This window comes from Vidua chalybeata, chromosome Z (genome assembly GCF_026979565.1).
Source record: "Vidua chalybeata isolate OUT-0048 chromosome Z, bVidCha1 merged haplotype, whole genome shotgun sequence".
Classification (NCBI taxonomy): Eukaryota; Metazoa; Chordata; class Aves; order Passeriformes; family Viduidae; genus Vidua; species Vidua chalybeata.
The window spans coordinates 57,038,703-57,057,942 of NC_071570.1; the positions used below are offsets into that span (position 1 = coordinate 57,038,703).

General features: G+C 36.7%; 1 protein-coding gene across 4 annotated transcripts in view; it reads right to left on the reverse strand.

Annotated features, from left to right (window-relative positions):
- Positions 1 to 350: 350 nt before the first annotated feature.
- The window catches only part of TNFAIP8 (TNF alpha induced protein 8), a 55,936-nt gene continuing 37,046 nt past the window's right edge, over positions 351 to 19,240 (reverse strand). For all 4 annotated transcript variants that reach the window (XM_053932725.1, XM_053932726.1, XM_053932727.1 and 1 more), the window contains exon 2: positions 351 to 2,209. In XM_053932725.1, the coding sequence (XP_053788700.1) occupies positions 1,644 to 2,209 (566 nt within the window). In that variant the 3' untranslated portion in view covers positions 351 to 1,643. The remainder of the gene's footprint in view (positions 2,210 to 19,240) is intronic.

The following is a 19,240-nucleotide window of genomic DNA, read 5'->3' on the forward strand; positions in this document are numbered from 1 at the left end:
CTCCTTCAGATGGCAACGATCTAAGTTACTTCTTGGCAAATTCTGGTGTACTGTCCTTACATCAGTTCCCAGTTGTTTCCAGACAAGTAGTACATCAATCTTCTCTCTCTGCTGAACACCAGTGGCTTCCATAAAATGAATGCACATTTTGAACACACTTCTCTGGCATGTTTCCAGGAATATTGAGAGCCTAATGACCAACCTGACATCAGTAAAACTTAAATTTTCTCTTAAAAATCACAAGTAATGCTGAAATTGTATGTCAGATGTTGCAATGCTTTTGTTGCTGGCAGAATTTAGAATTTAAAATATGATAAGGGAAAAAAAAAAGACAAGAGAAATTTGGAGTGCAAATATTCTTTGGTTTACTCATTAAAACAAAAGGACACAGCAAACAGCAAAAACACTGGCAATTAAATAAACAGCAAATTCTTTATATGCTTCCTAACAAAAAGTCTTTGGCTGTTTGAAATGTATTAACTTCATGCTTTTAAGTACATTACAGTGTCTAGAAAGTCACATTTTTTATCCCCAATGTCAAGGCAGAGAGAAGATGAGGAAGAAAAAGAAGGATAAAAGGTAGGAAGTAAGAAAAGAAAAAAATATTTAGAATTCCATGTTTTCATTAGTTAAATAGTATATAATACAAGGATAACATTAATTTCTGTTTCTACTTTCATTGTACACAAAGCAAATTGTGTCAGCTTTGGTGAATTCACATCATCATACACATCAAACTAGTATATCAGATATACTGACATCTTTTCGAAAATAATTTGACCCTTCCAACCCAAATGACTGATTCTATGACTACTAGCAGAATTCTAAAAACCTTAAGGAATTGCACAGAGAAGTCACTGTGTTTTATCTTATCATAGGCAGAGTTAAAATTCTGTACCACCAGCAGTTTCTTGGGAATGCTCTTCCCCAGTTCAGCTATTTTCCTGTAGCTTATTCCTCAAATAATCCCCATGTATTCAAAGGAAGCAAGCACCTGTGCAGATCTATAAGGATGTCTACTTGGGAGATCCTCCCTTGCAGACAGGAAGTTTTCAGCTCTGAGCTGGAGATGCACAAGCCTGCTGTTAAGACTCTATGTGACAGCATCACTGATTTTATTTAAAACTCAATGCTTCGTAATGGCAACACTAGGAAGCTGTTATCTGTGCAGAGAGCATAGAAGACTATAACTGAATCAAAAATGTTTATTTTACAAGTAAACGAAAGAAATTACAGAGTGTACCATCACCATGATAGTCTGTTACCAACATTACTGGATTCTGATAGTTTAGAATTAATTCTGTTAATCTATGAAAGATGCAGATTGTCTGACAGCATATTGTTTTGGTTTGTATATCTGTCTTGCAAGACCCTTACTCTACTTGAACCATTCCATTTGATTGTCTTTATCAAGCTGTTTCGATAGGCAAAGCACAGTAAATAAAGTCATGTGCAATTTTTCTTCCAGATGGACTGTGAATAGCAACACATAGCACATAGTAAGAAATCAATTAATAAAGATATTTAGGAAACATCTGTCATATTGTAAAAAAAAACCTCTTTGCATGCTCCCTTATTCCTTCATAAATCAACAGTGTTCCATCTACAAATAACTCATAGGCAGTCACCTCTAATACAAGTACTTATATGTTTCCCTCATCTAGCATTTTGTTGACCCCATCACAAAGTTTCTGCAAATGGATTTTATAAGGTCCAAAGGGATTGTACAAGGCAGCCAAAAATTCACAATCAGAGAAGTGATCAAACACATTGTTGATGCGTCCGTGTGACTTTGCAGTTAGGTGACGCTGAATGATTTCATGGAGCAGCTCTCTACATTCATTCAACAGTTTGGACAAAAAGTTCCTGTCAAAGGTATAATCCACCTGATGGAAACTGACCACCGTCTTAGCCAGCTGATGAACCTTCTTCTTGAATTTCTCCATCAGTGCTATTTCATCCTGATTAAATTGGTTGTTCCTGTAGAGAATTGCCAATTTGAGGACTATTTTAATGAGGTTTTTGATGATCTTCTCTGCTTCTTTTTTATTTTGTGTATATTCCTTTGTTACTCTGTAAAGCTCATCTAAAACATCACTGCTTGTATCATCAATCAAAGTAGTTGCTATTGATTTGGACACCATTTTTCCCAGGATCTTCTTCTGGGCCTGTATGGCCAGACTTTTGGAGTTGAAGATATCTGTGGCCACTAGGAGAAGAAAAAAGTGTGCAGTCAGTACTTCCAAACAGACAGTCTCTGGACAGCAAGTTCAGAAATATTTCTGTATTTATACATTCACAATAATCTTACTAAGTGCCACAGAAATAATGCAACTTTGCTGCAGGAAAAAAAAAACATATTTAAATCCCTACAACTCTCTTTCTTTAGGTTTACATTCTTTCAGAAAATACCAACTGAACTTGCTCAGAAATGGTTTAGAAGCTCTCTCTGTATATGGATTGATGGAATTTCAAATTGAGGCAATAAAACTGCCCTATTTGATCAGATGAGTCACAAATCTAATCTGATTCTCACATTCATAATGAAATCTAAAACCAGGATTATTTCAATGTCATGACAAATAACCACTGCTACTCAAAGATAATAATTCAGTGAAGCAACCATTATAAAGCCTTTTCCTGCTTAGCATTTTACATGATCAGCAAATGCAGACACCACACATTAATTTTTTTTTAAATATCTATTTTATACATATCTATAAATATCCATGCAGAAATACAAAAAAAGGCAAAAAAAACATCGTCAGCAAACAACAGTGAGATTCTCTGGATGGAATCTGAAGACACTGGTTTTCAGAAGAAAAGCAAATACAGATTAACATTTCTATGTCCTATACTTTATGCAGTAAAAGCAAGACATTTACTTTCTAGGGATTGTCATAACAACTGTGAGCATTACCTTTTAAAAGTATCTTTTTGTGACCAATGAAGTAGATCCTACACCACATTTCCACTTCTAAAACTATGTTTGATTGCACTAATACACCCAATGACTGGTTTGTACTTTTGTTCAAAACAACAAAAAGTTATTGGTAAGGAGACTTCTTACCAAAAGTAAAAGACCCCAAACAATCCTTCAGAAACTTGACTTGTGAAATGTTATCACTTGTTCTGTTGTCAGCAGCAATTTTTGACACATCCTTGACAGCACTCTCTCCATTAAGACACATGTGAGTTGGTATTTTCAGGTACAATTGTCTGGGAAATGGCTGCCTTTGTGTGGCAGCTCTCCTGGAATCTCAGACAGGGGGAAGGAAGACTACATCTGTTTACATTTAGTATACATATGAAAAGTTTGCTTAGCAAACACAAGCACTGGAAATAGTTCCTTTTTTTTTTTTTTTTTTCTTTTTTTTTCTTTTTCTTCTTTTAATGAAAACATCAACTCCGCAGATGTCAGACAGTAAGTCCCCGAATTTGGAAAAGGTTTCCTCTTAACTGCTGGTATGTGGGCAGCTGGGTGTGTTCAGATGCAGGGTGCCTCAGGGGTTCCAGCAAATATAAGAAACTTGTCCTTCAGGACATGAAACACAAATCTGTATTTTTAATTCAAGAGAGTCTTTGAGAAACTTAATAACAAGCTCCTTTTTTATCATCCCATAAACCTTACAGCAGATTTGTTTGTTACAAGTTTCAGTGCATATCAGTATTTTGTTTTGAAGCATGAAGTGTCTGAGCATATTTTTAAAAAACTTTACTACAAGATGACAAAAACAAAAAAAAACCCTTTTGTTAGCTATGTTGGGCAAAGCACTCAAGATCACAAGACAGACACACTTCTCAACCACAGGAAGACATTAAAGATGCTGAGCAGTTATTTTGAACCGAAAATATTTTATTTTCTTTCTGTGTTTTGAAAGCTAAATCTGCAATGGTTACTATTACAGTAAAATTAATCTATGTTTTCCAAAGGGTGGTCAAATACTAGAACTCAACAGACAATGTTTTACAAAGATCTATGGATGAATGATAACTTTCTTTCTCTTCCAAAACAGGAATATCAATTGTTATTTTGTAACTTTTATTAAAGTCTTCTTATTAATGCTCATGATGTCTTCTTTCTGACACTCCACACAGATATGGATGTTCCTACTAATAGCAGTTATTGTTTGGCAGTATGCTAAATATTTTACAGCTTTTCAACAAAAAGCCCTCTTATAATAATTTTGCATTTTACGAAGTACAACTCAACATGCAGTTACCTTTGCTAACCAAAACAAACTGCTCCATTCCAAAAGCTGCCGAACTCTTAAGGTCTTTTTCTAATATCTGTCCAAGTTTTGGGGTTATCCAGCATGGCTTACTTTCTATCTACTTTGCTGTAAGTAACCAGAAGTTAGTTTCATTTTCTCTGGGCTGTTACATGGGTTCTAATTTAATTGCTTTAAATATGTAAATTTCATACTTCAGTATTTCAGCCAATCCAAGAAAGGAACTTGCTAACTCTTTGTAGTTTATAATCAGAATTTTTCCTCCTTACCAATGACAAGAAGACTTAAAATTTATTTCATGGCTAGAATAAAACTCAGTTTAAGCAATAAGATTATAGAGCTTCTTCAGAATGAACATACATACTTCCTTAAATAATAGTAAAGCTATTACTTACTTGTTCATCTAATGTAATTGCAGTTTTTACTGCTGACAGCAGAAAGAGAACCAAAACACCCAAGGTGAAGACTGGCCTGTGGCTTATTTATTCTGGTAAATGCAGCACACGCTTTATTGTGTGCTTTGAAACACTGTCAGAAGCTATCACAGAAAGAACATGGGGTTTTCCTCCTTGCTGTAAAGGCAGGTCTTCTCAGCTACCTTTCTCTCCTGCCTGCAGTGCTTCATTTTGCTTTGGCACCTCAAAAGGCAAAAATACATCTCAGTGGTTTCACTTCCTCAAAGAGAGAGCTGAAAGGAAATTGCAGCGTCAAGCAAGCAGTGCAACACCGAGGGCTGTTCCTACCAACTGACAACTGGAACAATTCACAGACAGGAAGGGAGAAGAAATATCCTTTGACTCGAGAGGACAGGTGACATGTCAAGAAAAGGTTTTAAAACATTAACCTGGTATCTGCAAGTGGAGATACTCATCAGTGTATCAGAGGTGCCTGACTCACAGGTTGTGCTGGGGAGGGCAGCACTCCCTATGCAAGGGCTGCCAGGCACCCCCTTTCAAACATCTGACTGCAATTTCAGATATGAGGACCTGAAAATGCACCTTTATACAACTACTTAGGGATGACTGTATGTAGACACGTTTTGAAAGTGATTACAGTAGCCGGCCTGGATGTCTGACCACACCTCTTGTGTTGACAGGTTACATCCTTGCACTTAAACTGAAAGTGTCATTTCTCTGGTGACCTGCAGGTAATCCCACTAATTTAAAGCAACTCAGTTTGGTTTACCTCATGACTGCTCTTTATAGCTCCAATTTCTTTCCTCTGCAGTTTTATACCTTTTAAAAGGTTATCATTACTTTTTAAAAGGTTATCATCAAAAAATACCCCTTTGAAATCAATGGGATGTCATTTTCTGTACAAACTACTCAAATAAGCATGATTATGTGCAGTAAAAACATGCCTCCCCAGAGGAAAGTAGTCCAAGAGAAAAGGCTCTCAGAGGAAATCCTGTTTCCATTACTTTGAAATTCACAGGATCAGTCTTGGGAATAATGCAGACATCTACAAAATCTCCTAATTTATTATTTAAACAAGCAAACAAGATGCTAGAGACAGCCTCCTGTGAAAGCTGTGAGCTTAGTGATTATGAAAGTTTTTGATTTTCATAGCCAAGCACACAGTATATGTGTTTAACATGGTATTTTGTGTATTAAAATTAATACCGGACATGTAGAATATCCAGTATTTATTCTGGATGTGTTTTTCCCAAAATATTTTACCATACAGAGGTTTTCTTTAAACTGTGGTGGAAGTGTAAACTTTCAGTGAACATTTAAAATTGTGGTTAATAGACTCTCAGGAGACTGCTATAAAAGTACAAGAAGGCTCACACTTATGGCTGCAATGCTGACTTTTCCCTCATGTGGAAGCTAGCACACACCTCCCTCCGTACTGTGGCAAATGACTATTATACTATTACCACATACCCTATGTCTCCACTTTATTTAAATTAAAAAAAAAAAAAAAGTACTATTTGGAAAAAACTTCTTTTTTTCCACAAGACAACAGTCTACAGTAGATTCAACATCACTTGCAGCTGAGTGTATGCAATCTCATGTACATTGACAATGAATACTTTAGTCACGGAATATTTTTAAACTTCTCATTATGAGGAGAAGGGGAAAAAAACAGCATCCAGCAAAATTTGCAGTGAACCATCATAAATTCCATGGTCAAGTCAAGAGTTGAGCTTTCTGAGACTCACTGTGTTGACAGAACAGTCCCAAAAGAAGATAAAATATGACTGTGAAACACTGCTCCCTGAGACCTAGTTCTCATTTTAGTGACTGGAACATCACGTGTTGCATGAGTAAGGCCCAAAAATGATGAGGGTTTTTGGGAACAAAACACCAACATAGGCTTGAGAGGAAAGGTACAGCACTGACTGAGGACTTCAGGCAGCTTCAGGCAGCATTTAAAAGACTATCACATAGCATTGAGAAATGTCGGAATGGACTTCCTGCCAGGAATCCTGTGTGGATATGTGTGTTTGCCTCTCTACAGACTGTGTGTGAGAACTACAGCTTAAAGCCTGCACATGCCATACAAACTGCATGTTCAGTCAGACTCCTGTAGTGAAAGAGCACTATTTCCCTGGAGGGAGGCAACTTGAAATCAAGTGGAATTAGCGTTATTCTCTCTTGAGTGTATGTGACCATGAGTCATGCACCTCCAAAATCATGAGATTGTCTAGATATGAAGGGATAAAAGAATTACTGAATTTTTAATCTTTTTTTTTTTTTTTTTTCTTCCTTCTGCTTTCTGGGTCTTCACAGGTCTAACCTTGTTTTCAGGAATGATACAGGCCAGAAACATAAATGCAGAAGCATATAAATATATGAATTCACATATAAATACATAGCTTCAGTAAGGTAAAGCTCCGAAGGTGATAAACTACAAGAGTTAGTACCAGTGAACAAACAAGTCCTGAGGTACAAAATAGGCAGAAATAGTTATAAACCTGTTACCACGGCTGTAACATGTTCACAATGTACTTACTACATGACAATATGATTAAATAACTTGAGTGGCAGGATACAGACTGTGAAGTCTTCAGATATGAACAAGGTAAGTTGATTTTTCTAGCTGTCAAATGATATATATATAGCTTCTTCTTAATAACCATTTGAGTGAGTCACAGTTTCAAAAAGGTTTTTTAATGCTGTTTTCTTTTTTCTATTTTAAGAGGAGAGTCAGTGTTTTGATTCTTATCTCAGTGCTTCAAAGTTTCTTGGGTGAAAGGTATGCTAAAATCCTTACAATTCTTCCCAAAAGTCTTCTAGAATTCCTTCCAAAAATACAGCAGTTCCCGAACAGCCACTTCAGCATATTGGCCAGTCTCCACATTCACAAGCATTTGTTCACTTATTGGCTTTTCAAAAGCTGATGGAAACTGAGGCTTGAATCAGCCATGCAAGACCAGAAACACTCTGAGAGCTTTCACTCTTCAACCTCAGACACTGGACTGCAACTTCACAGCTGCCTGAGGGCAGGAGTGGGAAGACACTGGGACAGCCACAGAGTTTATTGATAGAAGGACGTCAGCAGGGCACATGGTTTGGGCAAGCACCATCAGACAGTGGAAAATCCAGACAGCAAATAGTTAAGTGCAGAAGGCGGAATGAAAACAAACCCTCAAACAAGGGCCCTGTATAGTATTTGCTTCTTTCACATGCACCTCTACTTATTTAATTCATGTACATGAGTTCCTTATTGGAAGATCAAATATTTTACTTGGCACCTCATGTTTAGAAAGAGGGATTTATATATGAATACCGATTTTAACTAGAAAACAGTTTTAACTAAAATTTTCAATGCATACAAAGCATTCTTTCCTGAGTAACATTTCCCTACAGTTCTCCTAACAGGTCTTGTAAATGGTACTGAATTCTGTCTTGCCATAATTGCTACCAACTGAGCATACAATGAGAATGTTAATTATTCAAGCAATGTACACTAGTTCTAGCATTCACACTGGAAGACCTTCAAAAGGAAAAACCCCCCATCTGAAGCTTTATGCATGGCAAATACTGCATGAGCAATCTTACTGGATTTGGAAGTCAGCTATCAGGCTGCAAGTCACTCTGGAGCAATAGTTAATCAAGCAATTGCAGAAGAAAATATGGCTAATGAAGCATTTTTTGAAAATACAGAGTATGTCTGATTTGCATACTCATACTGAAAGTGAGCACATATTCATCTGCAGAAACATGGGAAAAATAAACGTCAGCAAACACCATTTAAAACAGCTTTTTCTCACCCAATAAAATGTTCAGTAAGTCATTGCCAATATGTTTGCAAAACATATGTGATACTCTTATATGCTTCTGGATTTTGCTACTTAATTCTAATATTAGTGTATTAAAATGTCCAAAACTTTATGAACCACAAAAGATGATCCACATTCTAGCTGCAAAAACAAAACCGAACTATTAAAAAAACAAACAAACAAACAAAAAAAAAACAACACTTTTTTGGTCAAGAGGTGAGAAGAATTGCCAAAACATGTACCTGAAGATTAAGGGTGGGTAGAGCAGCAAGGAATTATGCTATTTCCAGTAAGAATGTTGCAAAGTTTTGCAGTCCCATGGGAGCAGTCAGTGCCAACAAGTTATTCTGGTTTTACATGCTTGTGCTTCCCACAGCCAGCCTATGCATCACATGATACATATACTATAGCTGATTTAGAAATTTTAAAAAGCCTCCTAAAAGCCATTTTCCCCAAAACCTCTGCATGTATTTTAATTAGCAGTGTAGCTTTAAAAAGGAAGGAAAAAAATTAGATTAACTTCAGATGACTACTCTCAGAATATTTCAGAATACACTGGATATTAAACCAAGAAAATGACAGTCACACAGAGCAGTGTCATGAACTTAATTTGGTATTTCAGTCCTTGGCCACCATTTGTTATCCTTGTTGGAATGCAGCAACTGGTGCAGTGCTATAAAATATGTTGCTGTTAAATATGCAGCCTGTGTATTTCAGCTGTTGGTCTTTTCAGGGCTGTATCAGGTTCCTCTGTATCTACCAGGTGTCCACAGTAAATAGCAATACTGACAAATCCTTTCACAGGAAATAAAGTGTATCTTCTATCATTCCTTCCAATCAATCAAATGCAGTGCAGGTACTCTGTATTTTGTCCAGCCTTAGAAATACATACCAAACTGCAGCAAGGCAACAATACCAAGCTCCCTAAGCCAAGTGGCACCCTATATTTGAAATTTAAAAAAGTGGTATCTAATTGCTCTTACAACTATCCTGGCAAAAAGAATGTTTTTTTTTCACAAAAAATGAGCCCCAAAACACTTAGCTGTAGGCGCAGGAACTACATACGTATAAAAAAAGAGTTCCTGGCTTGAATGCAGAACAAAAACCTCAGAGGCTAGCAGCTCTGGAGAACTTGGAATCCAATGGAGAAAATTAAAGCTAATACGTTGCAAAAATACAATGAACTGGAAGGTCCAAATGAGATGCCAATCTGGAATGAGAGGGACAAGGAACTCAATCACAAAGCAAGTGTCACAACCTGGCCATCAAAATGCAAAGGGCATGTATTTGAATCACATGTAAAGAAAGTCAAAACAGAGGCTTCAGAGAGTTTAAATGACACAGAAGTTTGTGAGGGATCTTACAACGTCTTTGAAACTAGTTAATAATGTTTTTCCTGTATTTCTACTTCTGGCTCTCTGTTCTTCTCCTTGTCGATCTGTAGCTACACTGTCTGTTTCTTACAGAGAGGATGGGAGTCCCTCAGTATCTGTCTTTCATTTTAATGTCTAAAATAGGCTGGATTGCTACCATTCACTTTATGTGTATGTATATGTGTATATATATATATATATATAAAAATATATAAAAAAAACTAACTTCTCAGGCACTGAAGACTGCCACAGCTACAGGCCAGCTGCATAAAATCCAGTGGTGATACTCAGGGCTTTCAGTTCTCAGGTGTCTGGTCTGTATATTGACTTGCAATATCAACATTGAAATCTAGATTATAAAGAATACACAAAATTATCCCTTCTAAGAATTTTGCTTATCAGCTATCGGCTGTTATTTAGGCCTAAAACACTACTAGTACTCTTAATCTCTTTTTAAATTTTTAATTTTTTACAACCTTTTTTTTTTTTACTACAAAAAGGCTAAATTTTATGGCATTCAATGCATGGCTGTACAGAGAATATGTGTTTTGTCTGCCTTCCACATCAGTCACTCATGGCAGCTTCCATGATTATAGAAGACTACAACTGGTGGCTGAAATGGTAATTTTCTCTTCACACCTAACACATTTATTTTCCTATTCTACAAGGAGCAAAATAAACCAGTCCCTGAGCTTTAAGTTCTTTTCCCATTATTTAGTAGCTACATGCTGTTTCCACTGTATCCATACTATCACAATCTTTATCCAAACACCCAGTCGTGAAACAAGAGGTTGACTCTTTTCTCTTCTTCACTTCTCTTTTCCCTTGTTGTCAGCATGGAACAGGCTCTCCAAGACCTAAGCACACAGTTTATCTTTCATAGGCTTTGCTTTGACTCCTCTTTGTTTCCACTAGTGCCACCCAAACCCACCTTTAAAATATTTAACTTAACAACACCAAAACTCTCATTCATAACTTAAGACTGTCAAAACACCAATCCACCTCCCCACATATCTTAAGAGTTTGGTTTTGCTTTCACTAATGCCCTGAAGTTCTAGTGGAATATAAAACATAAGAGAAAAATTAGGTCTTCAATATTGTTAGCAACTTAATCTTCTGTAAAATTGAATCTTTGTTTAAACATTATGTCTGACCCTGTCATTCTCTTTTACATCAGGAAGCAATAGTATTTGCATACAGGACTCTGTTATCTAGCAAAGCAGTAGTATTCCTATTTATTTTTAAATATCACAAGTATATTTACTGACTAAAAACTGGATAGCCTCCAGAGATCCCTTTTCAGCCTCAATTCTTCTGTGATTTGTTAAACCTGTATCTTTGTAATGCTCTTCTTGGGGCAAAGCATACAAGACTTGACTGCACTGTGTTTTACAGCTGTTGACTGCTGCAGAATTTGACAATTTAGCTTCTTTACTTTGGAGTGGCATCAAATGACATTTTCAACTAAGCAATGGACAGCACCGTCAGCTATGAAAGGGCATACAATAGCAAGAAAGGTTGTTGCACCTTGAGATTTCCAAGATTATTACCTATAGTAAGAAGGAGGGAACACAAATTTGAACCAGGAGAAGGAAAGCCTTCAAGTGGTGAACAGAAACATCATCAATCTAAATTTCAAATGTTTGCACTGAAATAAAAATGTCAGTACTTTCTCTTTTCCTCACCATAATGTTGTCCTCTCCTTCCCAACTGCATGACATAGCAAGTCACAGCAAAGGGATCAACATTTAACCGCAAGTCACTGATTTTGATACCAACTGCTTTTGCAAAGAAATGTGAGTTTAAACATACATCCAGGACGCAATTTCTTGCATCACAGAATTTAAATCTCTAATTTCAAGCATTGAGGACAAGGCTGTGATCTTGATGAGGACATCTTACCACAAGGCACCAGAGTCAAACTTCATTCCTACCCCTTCCTGGAGTATCCACCATTTCTGTTTGCAAATGCTCAAATTTATGATTCGTTTTTTCAAGTTCCTAAAGAAGTTTACATCACTATTTCTCAGTGAATGTTTTTAAAACAAATGTTTTTAAGTTCATTTTGTTATTTGCAAGTAGTAAAAAACTGCCCTTGGAATCAGTAGCTGAAATATTCGCCGGAGTCATCTGCTCACTTCTGTTAATATTAAACCAAAATTTTATTCTTTCTATAAATAAATTGTCTTTGTAGAATAGTTTTGCAAAGTGGACATAGCAAAATCAAAACCATTCCTCATTAAAGCCTCGGTTTTAAAACAATGGAGTTTCTGCATTTTTCGAAGTTTTCTCCACACCTCTTTGATGGATGCTTGTCTGTGCATGCACTCGGTCAGTTCTTTATTAACTGCTGTATGAATGTAAATATTTTGGGACAGAGACTTGAGGGTATCACATTCTTAAAGATCCTGAAATCACAGGGCAGATAGCAATGCCTTAGAGAAACTTGCAATTACTGGCCTTTATAGATACATAAACTCATCTCATATGTCCCTGGGTTTTCAGGTTTCAAACCTTTCAAGGATAAATGCTCTCAAATAAATGAGGTGCTTATTCCCACGTTACTGCAATTTATTCTCATTACTGCAAACTGCCAGCAGGAACAGGATTCTGCAGACACTCTTGACATTTGTACTTATCTGTAAAAGTGAAATGTAGGTTTTCTCTATTGCTTCGCAAAACAGACTATCTCATCCTTCACTACTAATCTGCATAGTTCCAAAACCCAATACTAAATTCTGCAAGAAGTAGAGAAAATTAAATTAGTTTATACAGTATGTATCCAATCCTCTATATTGCTTCTGCTGAAACAGTTCTGTGGGGAAGATTGTGAACACCAAGTTCCCCAGACTGAATCCAACATGCCAGCCAGAGATGTGAGCTCTCTACTTCTCACTGCCTGCCAGCCAAGCACTAGAAATGAACCAAGAACTAGAAATGAACACACCAGAACTGGGACAGGAAATGAACTGATGAAACTGAGTCAAATGACCAGTCAACTCGGGCAGGGAATCTTAGGGATAAGAACAAAATTTGTAAGAAAACATCCCACAGTTATGAATGTGGAATGAATATCCCAAAAAACAGGCCTCTCAGTTTCTCTCCTTTTCCCTCAAAGTAACACTGTCTCCAAATGACAATGGGTTTAAGGCTTGTGCTTTTACTGACACAATGATTAAAACAACCAAGGTTTTGGCAGTTGCATTTTATTGCTAATCCCACTGTGGATCCTGTTCTGTAGTCATGTCAGAGATGCATCCACAAAACGGGAAGTGTACACCTACCATTAAAAAACACAAGCAACTCATCAAATATAATTATGCAAACCAAGAAAACATGAACATCTGTAACTTTCAGATTTCCCACCATAAAAAAACACCTTAGTGTCAATATGTATAAGGCTATTGTTCAGATTAGTGCTACTCATTAATGCAGAACAGCCAGTTTAAGCACTCAAATTTCTTACAAACTCATAAACAGCAATTGCTACTAATAACAGTACTACAGCTGGATACTACTGGATCTATGAAGTATCTAACCAATATGCAAACATGAAAAAAAAATTTTAAATATGAAAAAAGGTAATTTTTGCTTTAAAGCCATTATGAAATAGATTAAATTATTTTAGCCTACTACTTTTATTGAGTATGGAAAAATGAAAACCAGAAATTGTTTCATGAAATAGCATAAAAACCTTTCTCTTCATAAAACACTCTCCTCTTACCACATTTTGTAGTCTAACTGTAGCAAAAAATCATTCCAAAAGTTTGAAATAACACCTGCAATATAGTTTTCATTTGCTTTATTTATTATTAGAGGGACACTAAATGAGTGGAGAGGGGATGCATTTCACATCTCAAAAAGCAGCATTTAAGAATCCTTCTGAAACTTTAATATTTAATGGAAGATTTGACCAAATAATAAATTGATACTGATAAAAGAAATGTTGTGCATTTTTGGATAAAAACTGCAAATTACAATTATGTTTCAGCCTTACATTTTCCTTAAGCTACTCCTGGCTAATATATAACAAAACAGACATTATTCTTAGAAGCAATTAATTTAGCCTGTTACCACACCTGGAAGTAGTACTGGTAAAGACTACAGCTTTACCAAATATACATGCAAGGTCCTTCCTGTACCCAGATATTTCTTTTGATTCTGCAGAGATTCACTGACTTTTGCTCCTGGTCTCTAACCTCTGTCTCACTTGTGGCAGTCCATTGTTTGCAAAGTCCCCGAGGAAAACAACCCAAAGGTATAAGTACCATAATACAGTAAATGCTATAATCAAGATAATTGAAAGGAAGGAATTGACTGGGAAACTAAGTCTCCAGTACAATAAACAATTTCAGAAGATGAAAAGGTTCTCATAGAACTTGAAACCAAACTACTTTCTTCCCCTATGTGGAATACTGTGAACAGTATTGGGCTCTCCAATAACTCCCCAAAAAAAGGAGCTGACAAACTGAAGCAGTTCCTACAGGCTGTCATCAGCATGGTTAGGGAGGTAGGGCACCTGACACCAAAGATATGTTCAGAGTGCTAGGTTTGATCAAAATAACAGTGGTCCTTACCAACATGTGCAATTTGTTACTGAATAGTTACAGAGTAGGCAAAGCCATGCTCTTTTTGAGGATGCACAGCAAAAAAAGAGGGCAAGAGACACAAGCAGCATCAAGGGGAGGTCTCATTTGGAATGACATAACATGCATGGCCAAATAATGAAGTACAAGAAAAGTGGTTGCTAGAGAAGTGGTGGCATCACCACTCTCAAAGACACTATCAATGCAACTGGAAAAGCCTGAGCAACCTCATCTAACTTTGATTTTGGATCCAACTTTAAAGTTGGCTCTACCTCCAGTGAAAGGTTGTGCCCAGCGACCCCTAGAAATTCCCTAGAGTCTCAGTTAATCTATGATTCTCTCTATCAACCAGATAGCTCAAGGGACTGTATCTTATTTGAAACGAAGCATGTGAACCTTGCAATTCATTTTGGATTAAAAGATTTGATTGCATAAGTATAATTATATTAATGGAATTTTCTCAAAGCAATCTAGCATTCAACCCTATGATCACAGCTAAATGATTAACCTGTTAGGTTTCAGTGATTCGCTGAAGTAATCTATCAGCTACAGCCCATGTTTATCCCATGGCCTGTGCTCAAATTACCACCTAGCTTCCTCATCTGATCCAGCTGCACAGATTAATAAATACATGAGGTACAAAGTGTCCTGCAGAAAACAACTACTGCATATGGACTTCCAAATGTGTTACACAACAAAAAACCACCGCTTCAACTAATTAAATTCTGAGCCTGCAGGAGAAGCAATCAGAGTGGCCATCTGATCCACTCAAAAACAGGTCATCTCAAAGATGACCCCAATGTGGCCAGGAAAATAAGAACAACCATTCTTTCAGTTTTGAAGGAGAGAGGTGCAGAGCTTCTTACAGAGTCTTATGGCTTAACAACCTGAAGTCAGTGCTCTTAATGATGGATTCAAGGGCCCATCTGAATGAAGCCACAGCAGCTGTGCTACAAACCATGGCAGTTTTTGTCCTCACAGACCTTTATTTCCTGCATCTTTCTACATTAAATGTACTGCCACCCAAACTGTAGAGGAATTTCTCATGGAACAAGGGCATGATATCCCTGATGGTATTTCTTTGCAGGAACTGGACAACCCTGGCCTGCAGATTTGATGTTATTTCTTTGCATAAACTGGACAACCCTGGCCTGCAGATTAGAGAGATACTTTAGTTATTTTAGAAGTATTTAGGACATCCTTGAGAAGACAATAAGCTTTGTACAAATACAATAGCCAATGCTGGATGCTGAAAACTGTCATGTACTATAACCTGATCAGACACTTGTAGTATAACAGCCAATCAGTAAGTGACTTGTATATGTAATTATATTACATTAGCCAATGAATGTTAATTAGCTATTGTATTATGTAAGGCAATAAGGTATAAAATATGGATAAATTAGACAATAAAGGAGGATGGCATCTAGCCATATTGGTTTGAGTGTCATTACTCTGGCCGGCTCTCCATGGGACCCTCTTCACAAACGACACAAAAAAAAAAAAATCTACCAGCTCCTGTGTACTGTACTCTCACTCCCCCAAAATTTCCCATTGCTTCTTCTCCATTAAGGTTTTCGCCTCTTTGTTTTCCTTTTGCCCTGCTATTTGTACCTCTGGCAATGCTTTCCTCATCCATATGTGATATGGTTTTACAGCACCTGGTTAGTAATAATTCTTTCTAAAGTCTCATAAGCTTATTTTCTTTGTTGCTTCTTTCCTAGAAGGAAATACTAGAAGGATACTTTTTTTCTTATCACTCTGTCCTATTAATAATTCCAATTAACTATAGAAGGGATTGCACAAAAGGCCAAATTGTCAAGCATTGCTATGATTTACAAAGCTGTGCACATGATATGCATAGCCAGCTATCTTTTCATTCTCTTCATCAACAGTAAGAAAGTTATCTGTGAGATTAAAAAAAAATCTCAAATTGAGTAATCAAGATATCTAACACATCCACTGGGGCCAGATGGTTCTTCCTGCTTCTGAACTGAACTGTCCACAAAAGGCCCCTGCTTCACTGTCACTAATGTTTTATGAAGATTATTATTTTGATAAGGTAGGCTAAGCAAGAGCAGGTGAAACAAAGGAAAGCCACATTTTTTAGTCTTTCGGGTGAGAGCAGAAGGTGATTCAAATCTGTGGGGTTAAGTACTAATTCTGTGCTCTACTTCTACAGTTTGGATTTCCCCATTCATTGGCATAAAATAAAAATTAGTTCTAACAAATGCTAGTTTTGGAATTAGTGGGATGGGGAACGATACATTACAGAGTCCCACTGATGGAATAAATGTACTGCAGGAGCACAAGAGCAGTTGATTTGTTGTCTAGAATACAATTCTAGCTTGGAAAAGATTCACACCTGAGAGGTGACTGCAAAATGTCAAAGCAAACCCAGGACTACTTACAGGAGGGAGTACTAACTTCTTGAAACAGTGACTGCTCTGTGATTTTATAACCCCTGTGTTGTTCTGAGCTCTAAAAGGAACAAAACAGGTGAGCTCATTCTTCAGTAATCTCATTTGGATTTAAAAAAAAAGGTAATCATGTCTAAAAAAATCTCCAAGCACTTGTAGGAATGCAATGATCTCTCTGTCTCCTGAAATGTGGTATTCAAAACTCAGTATGAAAAAGGTGCAATGCAGGCTCTCACTTCTGTCTGAGTTTGTAACAAAATATGCATTGTTTTACAGACTATGTATTACATTCACTCTGATATCTATTACTATTTTACTTTTCCTTTGAGATATTAGACTTCTCCCCTGTTATTTTTTAAATATACTGCATAAAACATGTAGAATGAGGCTGAAATTCTCTGGAGCTTTACATAAATGACTGTTTCCCTCTATTGAAGAAATGCATTCACATCACAATAATCTTGAGGTATTGCCATGTATTTTAAAAGGTGCACTCATGGTACATAGTTTTAACACGACAGCACTGATAACATTCCCCTCAGTCAAAATCAAAGCCTGATTCAAAATCAAAGGATTCAGTCAAATCAAAGCCTGAAACCATTTGGTACCTTCCATGGAAGGTGACATGCCACCAATCAACATAAGAATGAAATTATGCCATGCAGTTAAATCCTATGATCTTTTTATGGACTTTAACACACAATTTGTTTCATCTGGGGTGAAACAATGAAAACAAGAAAATGTGACAGGGTTATTTATATCGTGACAGTTGCTGGAATCTGTAAATGCAATACAGATTGATGCCATAAAGACACATGCACATATTTACCACAGGATTGTGGGATACAGATGAATACAAAGATTGTTGAAGTTACTGAGCAGCGTGGCAGGAGAAAAAAAAAACCTGCTTCATGTTACCATTCTAATATGGACCATGAAGACATCAAAGGCAGAAGCTGAAAACCCCACATACACTGCTGCATACCCTATATCCAGCAATTAATGTAATATATACCAGGGTAATGGCTGTCTTCTAACAATGTCTTTTTAACCTCTGTTCCTGCTAAAAAAATTAGATTTTACTTTTGGGGTCAAATGCTCTACCATTATTTGATTAATTACAAAAAGAAAGTATTTAGGAGTCATTCTGTTGACCTTGATTTTGGGTTTCATTGTAACAGTGGATATAGTTCATTTTTACAGCAGTAAAGCCTACACACTTGGACCTTGTCGTGTAGACTTTTTAAAATAATCCACATTAAGTCTACTTTTATAGACATCCCAGTGTTCTCCAACTACTGCAATTCCCTTGCATAACGTAGCTGAAAGTGAAGTATTGCTCACTTCAGCATCAGATCATTGGCAGAACATACACAGTGTTCAATGTTATTACTGCACCCTCAACTCTCCTTTTCACTGAGGCTGATCATCGAACACATGGGAGTCATGCCTGGAAGCTGCAACTGAACTTCAGAGCTCCTCACAGACCCCTTTACTAGCTCCTGGCCATTTGAGAACCTCTGCATTAAGAACCTCTGCCTATGCTTACAAACATCATTAAACCAACATTTCTCATATAGCATTCTCCTCCTTTCACTTTTACCTTGAAGCAGATTAGCCACTATATCCTTCATCACTAGTTTTGGTCTTGAAATGTACAGAATCTGGTGAAATACCTGTTCTATAACTGTCCAAGCGTACCTTCTACTCCTTCCATAATCAGGAGTTACCACCTGATTCCCTAGGTGGACCATATCGTTTGTGGGTAAATCAGAATTTCTTTTTTAGAGTGACATTTAGTCTTGCACCTTAAGGAAAATTCAACAGCCTCCCCTTTGGTAAATCATTTAAAAATTATATATCCTCCATGTCAAAAAACTGAGACACACATTCAGTTTGAATTTGTAAAGCATCCATTTTCTTTATGCAAAAAAACAAAGTTTCTTCATGAAACAGAGCTTGTTGAAAACCTCTTGACTATTTTATGCTACATACACTGAATCACTACCAATACAGTATGTGACTGCATTTTTCAGTATTTTATGCTTCCATAAATGTTCAATCAGACTAAGCAAAGTAGTGTGACAGCTGCAATTCTACATTTTTACCTGTTAATCCCAGTTTTTATTCACATACAAACTTTTCTCATGCATTTTCTAAATTGTTATTTTAAAGATGTGATTACAGGGATACATTTACAGAATGACTGAAAAACCTTCTCAGTGACATCTGTACCTCATCTTCCCACAGTGGTTACTGTTTCATTTTCCATTCTAACACATTAAGAACAAAGAACAGAAAAACCCAAATATTCCCCAAGTTCAAAATAACTAATCAAAAACCTACCTTTTTTTTTCCTGTCTCAGACACCTGTTTCAAAAGCTTTTTTTTTCAGCATTAA